The 12712-nt window shown below is 42.3% G+C and overlaps 1 protein-coding gene across 1 annotated transcript; it reads left to right on the plus strand.

The window, feature by feature from the left end:
* Positions 1 to 5592: 5592 nt before the first annotated feature.
* Positions 5593 to 11694, plus strand: LOC131974027 (G-protein coupled receptor 22-like). Its single transcript, XM_059336193.1, has 3 exons — positions 5593 to 5990; positions 7086 to 8262; positions 9237 to 11694. The coding sequence occupies exon 3, from the start codon at positions 9241 to 9243 to the stop codon at positions 10555 to 10557; it is 1317 nt and encodes a 438-aa protein (XP_059192176.1). The 5' UTR covers positions 5593 to 5990; positions 7086 to 8262; positions 9237 to 9240; the 3' UTR covers positions 10558 to 11694.
* The last annotated feature ends 1018 nt before the right edge of the window (positions 11695 to 12712 follow it).

Genomic DNA, 12712 nt, shown 5'->3' on the forward strand with positions numbered 1-12712 from the left:
CCAGACAGCATGGTGGTCTCAGCTCTTAATAACACTAACACACTCCACAGACATAAACACACGTGCACAAACACGCACACACACAAGGATATACAGCCTCAGGGGTGGAAATGTCCTTTGCACAAAGCATGCATAATCAATTTTTTCTGATATGTATTTAAAACACAGGCAATTCCAAATCCACTGACCCAGTTACCCTCAAATTAGTCAATGAAAACAAACTAATTACTGAAGTCCTTAAACTAGTTGTTGAAGGAGAGCTGCTGTTTTTACAGAAATCTGCCTTTTCTAGTAACATGAACTCCCAGGGGTAGCAACATGGCCAGATGAAATGAGATGACAAACACTGAAGGCTCCGCTGGCTGAGAGCCTGTAGGGAGGAGCATGAATGTGTGTTTATCTGCAGAGTGTCAGTGGTTGTCCTCTACGTGCTTTCCCGAAGTTGCAGACCTCCTTTGCACTCGCACCTCCCTGTGGGTGAGTGTGGGGTCCCCCATGCACTGCCTTGCGTTCCCACGCTTTGGTTGCTGCTCTTTGACATGACTAACGTAAACAGATGTTGCGCCGCGACAGGAAGTGGCCGACTTCTGAGGAGCTGATGGAAAAGAAGCTGTTCGGCTCCGTGACAGAGAACAGCAAGGAGGTCACTGTACAGCAGGAAACAGCAAAGAGTCTGTCCCAGGCGAGAGTGTGTGTAGGCTGGTGTTGGGGATTGAAGAGGCTTCATTTACAATCTCTAACCCCATGGTCAGGGTTAAACAGCTGACTGCACCTAGTCCGACTTTATGGCTCTAACCTTACTGACCCACAATACCACTAGGACTGTAAATCAATGGCACAAGGCAAAGTTCATATCAAAGTAAAGCAGAGGGAAGGGTGAGTGATTAAATAAGAGAGAGAGGGAGACAAAAGTGACAGAGAGAGAGAGAGAGAGACTACACAACTTTAGCATCTACTATTATTAACATTTGAGTAGCTGTAGGACTATGACAATATAAATCCCTTGACAGAACCAAAGAATATTGCAGCAAATTATGAGCTATGTGTATAATTTTTTAAGAGTCCACTCTACTACTCTAGGAGAAACACAACAGCACCCTAGAAACCCAATCAGACCACAATACAAGCTGTCAATCATCAAGTTACACCCTCCATTTAATTGTATCAAATAACAAATTTAAACTAAACTTATCAGTAAATGAATACGTATTCATACATCAGCATGATAAGCACTACCGACAGAACTAGGGATGGGCGTTTGGAAGAAACCTGCCAACTATAACTATATATCTATCTATCTATCTATCTATCTATAACGTTAACGATCAATTAATAGATTAATCGCTGCATGCATACATGGGCAAAATAAGATATACAGTGCTATGCAAAAGCCTGTTTTGAAAATGGACGCTTTTATTTTGAAAGGATGAAAAGAGACTTGATCCTGTCAAACGTAAAAATAACTCAACAGAGATTTTACTGTAAAGATAACGTCAAGGAGTTCAGTGTTTTATGTTTTAGCACCCAATGAGGCTTGAGGTCAGTTTTCACAGTAATCTTACATATTTATATGTGTTTTGTGTTTAAATAAGTTTTAGATAAAATTAAACCATGCTAGCAAGGTTTGATACAGTAAGCTAGTTTTGCTCAAATTAATACTATTGTATTTCTCTGTGTTTTATCATTTTTATTGCAACTTTCAGTTTGTAAACTGTAGCCTCATCCAACTTAATTCTCAGCTCAATGGCTTCACTGAAGGACGCAGAACTGAACGATCGGCCGTGTTTCAGTTCAGTGAGTACTGATACGCAGTCAGAGATACACTTAAAATTAAAAATACACAGAACGATTGAAAATTCCATGTGATTGACCAAATTCTTAACGAACATTAATCGATCATCAATTAATTATTCCCATCCCTAGATAGAACCATGTAAATGTATTAGACACGTGCTTGTTTGTTTGTTTGTTGTTTGTTTGTCATGTCCTATCCACTAACATGGATAGGGCAAGATTTATGAGCTGTCCACTTTTATATACAGTCCATGCCCTATGCTATGCTCTATGTGCTCTGTTATACTTATAACCACACCCGACTGTGTATGTAGCTTGTTATTATAGTGCTATAGTACATCACCTTACCATATTAGTTTATAGTCTCCATCGCTATTTCCAATTTTCGAAAATGTTCTCTTGAATGTGCAACACAATGTATTCTTCCTTTCTTGTGAATATTTCCAAAATTGAATTTATAGATTTATAGATTACTAACAAATTAATTACAACCCCAGACACACAAATCAGTCTGTATAGCACCATTTGTACAAATCTTTACACCTTTATTCCTAGATTTGCCCTGTTTTATTTCCCTTTTTAATTATTTTGGGCCACGTAATTATTCTGCAAGTGCACAATAATTAAAATAATAATTGAAAAATGATTACACAATAGGTTGAGAGCTGTAATCTAATGTGTAACCAAATTAACTTTGGTCTCTTTTATACTTTATTTATCAATGGTACCAAAAACCCTTGCACATAAAACTGCACTTAATGTCACGGCCAAATGAAGCCACTTCAGCATTAATGAACTAGTATGGGGATGAAAGGGGATACCTAATATTTTCCTTTCGGACTGAGGTTGCATTTTATCTTCAATAGCTGCTCATCAATCTCAAGTGTAGGATATAGGAAGAAGTGCTTCTTTTTTTTGTCCTATTCTTCTTACTTGATCCAGGTACTTTCATCTCTTACGAACTGAGCATGAACCAAAGAGACCCTGGGACTGAGGCCAAAGCAGACTGCCCTTTGGTGAAACCCCGGGCACAAACCGGACCTTGGAATGTGGTACTCCAATTTCTCTCTATCTTCTACACAGCCCCCTTCTTGTTCAGCATCCTTTAAGGTCAAAAATCCACTGTGGTGCTCTATGACACTGGAAGAAGAAAGAAATATATTTCCTGCAAAAAGAAAAACTGCTGAACAAAAAAAGGAGACCTTATTTGTCTTTCTCCATTTCTGTATGACCCCTCAAGTCCAAATGAGTTTTGAACAGGAGGTCTTCAGGGCTTGCGAAAAAGACAATTTCAATAGATCCGATGACAGCAGACCACCACAACATATGAAACCAGCCACTCCATTAGCGCTGGGCTAGCTCTGTTCTGAAGCAATCTGGAGCAAATCACAGTGGCACCAAATGGAAGTGCAGGATGCCTGCTGCAGGGAGGAGATAAAAGTCTGTGCATCGGGTCCTGTGGGCCCGCCGGCTTCCATCCCACCATTGCACGATTGCCTGCTGATGTTTGGCATGCAAAGCGCTGGCTTGAAATAAGACAACCACTGACGGCACATCTGCATCGTCTTTATCTGAAGAGCTGGGGCCAGAGAGGGTCTTCTTGACAGACACACCACACACAGTGCGGAGGAGGCTATGCACGTGCAAAGTGTGGTGTGAGAAAAGAAATGAACACATTTGAGTATCGACAGGCACATGCATACAATTTATCCATGGACGTCTAAACACACTCAGAGTGAAAGGGGAGAAAAACTGTAGTGAATATCAGACAGTGGAGTCTGGGGACAGAGAGAAAAAGCTGGATGAAATATTAATGGGAATGAAATATTTACGTCATTCTTCTATTGAACTTGAATTTTTTGGGAATGCAGTGTTTTTGCACCAGCATGTTTACCCCTCTTTTAACTGGGAGGATTCCTGAAAAGTCGTGAGTAGGCAGTCAAGTGGTCAGCCCCGTCTTTTCATATACATGTCCAATTTCCACTCTCTTCGGGAGGCTTCTTATGAATCGCACAGTGCCTTGAGTTGCAGGCAGTAATGGAGAAGCGGTTTTGCACTGATGTGCTGTGTAATTATAGTCTGACAGCCAGAGGCGCACAGATGGATGCTGTGTAGGAAGCAGGTACATGATGTCGAGGACATACATGGAGGTACGCAAACATAGGTGTATATATATATATATATATATATATATATATATACGTCAACCACAACAGATAAAAGCTCCTTCTTTCCCCTCCATCTGTCAAACTTTGCATCTTCCCTCCATACACACACACACACACACACACACACACACACAATTTCCCTTGACACATGTGCCAAGTGAGAATTAGTGTTGATGACAGGCTTAACAACACACACATGTATTTGCTCTTCTTTAATCTTCCAATAAGTGGTGGTCTTGGTGTGTTGAGTGAAACGCTCTATGATTAGGGGCATCTGATGCCCTCAATAATGCCAGATTGTAATTGAGGTTTTCCCCTTGACCTCCAATTTGTTCTATATTGGTACAGTATCTGGGACATAAGCTGCAAAGCTTATCATGTCACTTTCACCATGCATGGTCCCAGGCAACACTGCATGTGGGTAATGTTGCTGCATCAAATTTTCAGCATTCATGTTCAGGGCTGCATTGACTATTGTCATTATCAGTTAATGTGATCTTTTTTTTTTTTAAATGAATCAGTGGATTCAGTCCATCACAATTCCCCAGAGCCCAAAACCACTGGCTGGAAGGAGATAATGTTACTTAAATGCTCAATTATCAATCTTGTCGATCCATTTTCTGTCAAACTAATTTATTAATTGACAAACTGTTTCCTCGCTATCAAGGTAAGAGCTCACTACCCATCACCATTCAAGTGCAGAAAGTAAACTTTAAATTGCTTGAAAACCAGCTTAAACATCTGCCGGGCAAGGTGTGATTATTAAACTGTCACCATCAGAATAACACCACCTGATATATTTTCGGTGCGCTTTAATCGTTAGTTTATCAGTTAGCCGTGCCAGTGCGACAGATGCCCCCCTTCTTCTTTACTGGAGGCTGTCAGGTACCAGGATGCCCTCTGGCAATAATTGCACCTGACAAATGAGCCTTGACAAAGGAATAGAGGGTGGTCAACCTCTTACTGATCTGACAGAGCAACTTAATTGAAACTATCAATCAGAGAGCTACTATTCTCTATCTCTTCCTTTCTGACTTTTATTCTTTTCTGCATAATCCATTTCTCCCACTCACAGCTGCAAGAATTTATCTCCTCTCTGTCAGTCTCGCTGCCTCTCATGCTCACTTGCACACGCATATTAAGACCTATGTATGTGCGCAAAATCAATACAAAAATATTGCTTCTCTCTGCTGGCTCTCCATCCTCATCACTCCCCCCACAGTGCACCAACACATTACTTGTTCATTACATCATGACAGGGCTAATTAATACATCATTCCCCTTATTTTCTGCTGTTTTTCCTTCAACAGTCTGCCTATCCGGATCTGCAGCAGGTTGTGTGTTTAGCGCAGTGTCATCCAAAGTCCCTGTGCAAAAGCGTAGTAGAAGCTTTTTTTTCCAAAGCACTACAGCCCCACACGGGATGTCACAGTTACTGTCAGGAAAGAGAGGGTAGAGTCAGAACAAAAGGAAATACCTCCCCTCGCTGGAGAGGAAAGGGTTAAGCCTATTACAGAAGACCAATCAGGACTGGGGGAGCACTGCAAACCTCCGCAGTAAGAGAGAGAGAGAGGGAACAGGGGAGTGAGGGAGAGAGAAGAGAGGAGAGCAGAGCGGGAGATAGAGAGATAGCAGGAGTGTGATGGTTTGCACTCCTATCCAGACAGTTAGGCAGGGAGGGAGCGCAACAGAGAGTTGCTGAGATGAGTATTCACAAACCTGTCAATATGGATGAATAAGAGAAAAGGGGGGAGAAGAAGAACAATCCCACCAACATCCCTGTCAGGACTAATCTCTGTGGACTTTTTTTTCTCTCTGTCTGGGACTCGGGAGGAAAAGAACATCTGTCAGTTGTGTGACCCTTGTATGTTCATCAATATTTAATCCAAATTGTTGGATTACTGCTGGAAGGAGCAGAAGATAAACCAGCAGTTTCAATCAGTCGACCTAGATTGTTGCAGAGCCGCGAGGAGAGTGGACAGCGTGGTGTATGGACCAGCTCCGAAGCATCTGTGTTTACCCTGCATGGTGAGCTTTGCTGTGTCTTGATGGGGCAATCTACTTATTGGTTTGATTTACAGCACTAAGCCGAGAGTAACGCATGTGACAGCAAAACAAAACTCAATGCCAAACATTGGCACAACAAAGGCATGGGATTAGAAACCATCTATATCATTTCCTGCATAACTTCAGTTATAATGTATTGTTGTCTTATAAGGAAACATGATTATGGTTAAAGTGAAACCTATCAGTAACTGACTAAAATATGTACAGTCTTCAACTTGTAATTCTAAGCAGCTGCTTCTGTAAACAGCACACTGTCAAAGGCTTTTGATCATTTCTTCATGCATTAGGATGCCTCACATTGAGCACATCTGTTTGTGTCTTGCTGCTGCCACACACACACACACGTCAAATTCCAAACTGTAAGGCTGAATGATGCAAGAAACTTGATATGCAATTGTACACTTTAAAACTGTGCATCTTTATGAATGATCCTCTTTCTGAAGCGTGGTGCTGCTTGATCATTTCTGCTGACATTGTGGCATAGTAAAGTACGGCATCCCTAACTGAAACAACCTTGAAGAATGACCGACATCTTCCTCTGAAGAGATTACATGTACCACATACAGGCGGGGGGGCATCCATATCTTTATGACAAGTTGCCCGAGGAATCAGACTGTGCTAAGGCTCTTAGCAACTCCGGCCTATATGAAAAATGTATGAGCATTTTTGCACCACTGTGGCTTACAAGTGGAAATTATGACAAACCATATTTTCTGCAATAACTTGCACACAAAAAAACAACAGCAAAATATGACTACAGCTAATCTTTAATCTGACAACAGGAGGCAGGGATGTCAAATACCAGTTGCTTTTGTGTAAGCCCTTGATTAGCGCCACTGTTATGTTAATGCAATAACAAAGATGTAAAGTGAATCAGGAGATGCACAGGAACATGATAAGACATCAGAGGCTTGTTGCTATGCTAATGAGAGTTTCCTTGTCGCCTCTCTGCTGAGGATATGTTTATTTTCACTAACGCATCCCCCACACTTCCCTCTCCTACTCCTCCTACTCTCCCTCTCTCCCTCCATTACCCCATCCTTTCTCTCTCTTCAGGTCACTGTGGAAGAAAGATGTGGCATTGAAGGACAGACAGATGATGTTGTAGCAAACCCTGCTACCTAAAGTCCAATACCTGTCCGGATTCCTTTTTGCACAATCCACAAGACAGGCTCTCCGTCTGATGAACTCACCTCCACTACCTCACGAGGATGACCTTCTCCTGAATCACTCACCCCCCCTTCTCCTCCTGTGCACATATAAAAACTGGTGATCACAAATGTCCCAGTGATCATACATGTCATGGTGATTGGACACACATGCACTCCAATAATCTGCTCTACTCACGCCATCTCCAGTGATTGAGGGTTAAGCATGTCGAGGGGCAAACTGGAGACCCGTGCTCGATTTACATGTCAATGGCAGCTGGAGCCAGGCGCACAGAGACTGATGAGAAAGGTGGCGAGTGAAGGCCTGTTCCATTAGTGCTCCCAGGGGGGACATGGGCCTGGATGCTGCTCGGACGCACTGACCTCTCCTGGACAGATTCTGGACATTACTATGGTGTACAGTGGGGAATCTCCATAGCCGACTGACTCTGCCTCTTGGAGTACAAGCTAATGGATGTAACTGTTTTTTTGTATTCACAGATCTGACTACTATCTTTTCACAAAAAGGACAAAAAAAACCCAGAAGGATTTGGATCATCATACTATGAGCAGTACATTCCAGCGCCGCGCAGGGGAAAGAGTCTGTGTTTCTTTGTTTTCTTGGTTGGCCGTGTCTCTCCTGCCTGGGAATATCATGAGATTATAAACAGGAGGTGGCTCGGACATTTTATCCCTGTTCCACTCATCCATCAGAGCTCCCACCATCACCAAAGCAAACGCACCACAGATCTTAGTAAAAGTCTGTAGAGGACATTAGCCTATATTCTCTAAAATCCACTGGCTGGAGGTGGCCGATTCCTCAGCTTTCTTGCCATTGAGGTCAGGAAGAAAAAGCTGGCAGCCCATAGATAGTCTTTGGCGAGACGGACAGGTGCTTTTCTGGCTGTCAGCCTCTCTGGGAGGGACTAACAGTGAAAGGGAAAGCCTCGCTGGGGGGGCTCTGCTGAAGCGGAAACACTTTTCCACAGGCTATGTTTGGATGTGATGCTCGTCTCTGTGGATGCAACATGGACTCTATGGCCTGATTTCACAGCCCTGGTATTCAGATAGTGCTGTAGGGAAAGGTAAATATCACAAAAACACAATTTTATATTCTCCATGTCATTCAAATTTAAATTAATTCTTTATGGGAGGTTTGATGAATTTAATATTGCATGTGCTAATCAGTTATTCTAGCTCATTCTGAAGTGCATGTGTATTAGATTTTTCTCCCTTAACCCAATATTAATTACAGTTTCAAACAGTGCCTCGTCAGTCCTTCAATTATTGAACTCCTTTCTGAACAAACATCTTGTACTTTAAAGTGCATCTCTGAGAGTTGGAGGCCTGCTAGTGACAAAGTTAATACACTCTTCTGACAGAATATTATGTTTCTGTAATTTCAAATGATTAAAATGCTGCCAGAAATGTTGAGTTTAGTTACAAAGATAGCAAGTATTTTTATTAACTCCCCCCCATAATATTAATCACATGCAATTGAGGCTAAAATTTTTCATTGCCTTTATGACCTCTGGTCTATATCCAGTATGTGTACGGTAAATGCTAATACATTAAAACTGTGTCAGCTTGAATTTTCTGTTCAACAGAGACTCAAAAGAATACTAAGCCGCAACTAAGCCACTACAAAGCCTCAACATACTAAGCCATTAAGGCTATGAGGTTATTAGAATTTAATTTGTTTCAAAGTGTTTCTGTTATGGTCCTCCGCTGTGGATGCAACTGACTGATCAAGGATGGTGATAACAAAAGTAGAAGCTGATTGAAGCAAGATAGTTACTAGTTAGTCATGCCATGTGCGTAGTGAGACAATCTAATCTGCAGGGCATGGCAGGAAAAAAAAGTTCCAGCGCTATTTAAGTGCTCTCAGTATTTCTCATTATAACTCAAAAGGCTTCCTTATCATTAGATAACTGGCAGCATTATGTCTAACAAAATTTCTTAGAAGTGTGTTAAATACAACTTTCTAGAGATGCACAGAAGTCTTCCTTTTCATTTTTTTAAATGCCCTTCTTCTCTTCTCTCTTCTCCACACACACAGGATAATGCATATCCTTCCCTACCCGGAACAAGAAGCCACCATGAGCAACGTCACGGTCACCGACAACACTGAGCCCATCAGCCGCACCATGAGTCCGGCAACTCCCAGCCCGTATCCCTATCCTGTTAGTTTCCAGGTCTCCCTCACTGGCTTCCTCATGCTGGAAATCCTCCTGGGCCTGAGCTCTAACCTCACTGTGCTTGCCCTCTACTGTATGAAGTCGAACCTCATTAGTTCTGTCAGTAACATTGTCACCATGAACCTCCATGTGTTGGATGTGCTGATTTGTGTGTGCTGCATCCCCCTCACTATAGTGGTGGTGCTGCTTTCCCTGGAGGGAGACACTGCACTGGTCTGCTGCTTCCATGAAGCCTGCGTCTCCTTTGCGAGTGTCGCCACTGCTGCTAATGTGCTCGCCATAACCCTTGATCGCTATGACATCTCAGTCAAACCGGCCAACCGGGTCCTGACCATGGGCCGTGCCCTGGCTCTGCTGGCTGCCATTTGGGTGCTATCCTTCGTTAGTTTCCTCGTACCCTTTATTGAAGTGGGATTCTTTGCCCAGGGCCACGCTGATCTCAACCAGACAGCGGTGGAGAATGTGGTTCACACTAACCAGTACTACACAGAACTCGGCCTCTATTACCACCTGCTCGCTCAGATTCCCATTTTCTTCTTTACTGCCGTCGTCATGCTCATCACCTACTCAAAGATCCTGCAGGCGCTCAATATTCGCATTGGCACACGTTTTCACGCTTCACAGAAGAAGAAGGCTCGCAGGAAAAAGCGCCCATCCATGACAGCCATGACAACGCAGCAAGAGGCCACAGATGCGTCCCAGAGCAGCGGCAGCCGCAACCCCACGCTGGGAATGCGCACCTCCGTCTCTGTCATCATCGCCTTGCGAAGGGCTGTTAAGCGCCACAGAGAAAGGCGAGAACGCCAAAAGAGGGTTTTTAGAATGTCCCTCTTGATTGTGTCTACCTTCCTGCTGTGTTGGACGCCCATCACGGTGCTCAACACAGTCATCCTGAGCGTAGGCCCCAGTGACCTGATGGTCAAGTTGAGACTGGGCTTCCTGGTCATGGCTTATGGGACCACTATCTTTCACCCTCTACTCTATGCCTTCACGAGGCAGAAGTTCCAGAAAGTCTTGAAAAGCAAGATGAAGAAGCGAGTAGTGTCGATCATTGAGGCAGATCCTACCCCCAATAACGCCATCATTCACAACTCCTGGATCGACCCAAAGAGGAACAAAAAGGTGACATTTGAGGACAAAGATGCCCGACAGAAATGTCTGTCTTCTGAGGACGTGGAGTGAAGGAACTCATTATCTTTAGGGTATACAGTCAATAAACGCAGCTAAAACTGACATCAGGTCATGATGAAAAAGGGAAAATGTTAATCCAAAGCAGTAATGTAAATACTATGTGCAATAGAATGTACAATAACAAGAGGTGGATAATTTATTACTATTTATTGAGAACAAAAGTAGATTTCATAGATACACCATATACTGTACTGTAGATATTGCATGGCTTTTTGTAATGGTAGCAAAATACAGTGCATTGTGTACATAAATAATACATGTACAGCATAGGGTAAACAAGGTATATAAATAGAGAGAGAGAAGTAGGAAATATTATGTATATGTATATTTATAATAAATTTCGTGTTCACTCACCTTACGCAGCAAAAGGCTTCCTATGCTCCCCTCCCCCCACGTAAAGTGTTTGTGATTCTGTAATAACTGTGAGATTACTCCCATTCATCAACATGCCACTTGCTCCGACACCAGACCTGCAATCCCCAGTGACCGCTGACCTTATTGCCTAGGAGCCCTCTAAGGGGAGGCCTTTAAACTGAAATGAGACTACAGGTGTGAGGATGCAACAAAGACAGCCATGTCAAATGTATGGAGTTAGGAATGGGAAGAAGTAGTGTATGTTATGTTGGTATAGCTGAAGAGCTATAAGGGTACTGCTCATAATCACTGCTTTTAGAGTTAAAGACTTGCATTCCACAGACACAACAGAAGACCATGGTTCTCATCACCTCGTCTGACATAAACCAGATGTAATCAAAGCCTAGTCTGTTTCACTTTAACAGTCACGTCTTTGAGCCAAATGGAAAATCTACAGTTGCCTTATTTTGGTTTGATGAATTGAGCATGACTTTATGGTGGGACAGGGAGAGCACACATTGAACACAATGAAAAAAATAATAACAAATACTGTTTTAATCCTCAAAGTGAATAGAATCCGCAGATGTTATGTTTTCATAAAGAAGTTATTTAATTAAACTAAAGGAAAATGTTGAAATTGTTGTATTATCAAATTGTCTGTTTTAAATAACACAAGCCGAACAACAATGCTCTCCAAATAAGCAAATCCATAACTGCAATAAAGAACTACTGCAAAAAACTTAAAGCCTAATAAAAGATTCTGTTTACAATCCACAATAACAGATAATGAAGTTCTTCTTCCCTGCCTGTGTGTGTCTACCAATAGTGCGTGTCCTTCTTTGTTTACCAAGGAATAAGATAGTGAAATTGTATTTCCCAGGTGGCTTCGGCTGCTACATTATAATTCAGCCAGTCTTATATTTTTGGCTCAACTTGTATGAACCAAGTTTGCCCTAAATAAGTAGGAATAATTTATTCATCCAGCTGCAGAAGAATTTCACTCGTAATAATCTACAGGGAGAAAAAAAACTGTCATCTTATTACCCTCAGTCTGTGCTCTAATACCGAATCTAGATGCATAGTAACAATACCCATTATCATATAAACCTATGCTCAGCGAGCCTGGCAGCTCTCTTCATTGCAATCCCTGGGTCAACGATTAGATTCTTTTTAAGATGTGGATATATACTGTACTCTGCATTCACATGCATGCACACACAATGCATATACACACTGTACTCCACAGTACACCTCGGTAATGAGCTTATTATCCCTTTGCTGTCTCAGGTACAGTAGGAAATTGAAGAGCCCTTTAGATCCTGAGAGCACAGGGCTGTTGGCTACCAGAGCGATTACACAACCTCAATCAGACGCTCCTCTGGCTGCCAGTGTGTGGTTTGTAGCACAACATAGAGGGCTGATATGGGAATATTGATGCAGGCGAGGTTCTTTATGACCCTGCTGTAAACAGGCAGCGTGGATGTCACGGTACCTTGAGGGCATGTCTGTGATTGAGAGTGGAGATGGGATAACAGCCAGCAACAGATTAGCTGAAAGGGGAGGGGAAAATGACCTATGAGATGAAACATTGAGCCAGAGGATAAATATAGCAAACATATGTATATGAGTCCAACTTTCAGACGGCAAACTTTAAAGGTCGGGTATCAAAATACCAAAATACAAATGTATACTTATTTCTGTTATCAATAGAACAATGACACTACCAGCTATTCCTGAATACATAATTTAGACCTCTGCTCAAATGTCAGGTACTATTCCAAACTTCATCACT

The sequence above is a fragment of the Centropristis striata genome, chromosome 6, assembly GCF_030273125.1.
Source record: "Centropristis striata isolate RG_2023a ecotype Rhode Island chromosome 6, C.striata_1.0, whole genome shotgun sequence".
NCBI lineage: Eukaryota > Metazoa > Chordata > Actinopteri > Perciformes > Serranidae > Centropristis > Centropristis striata.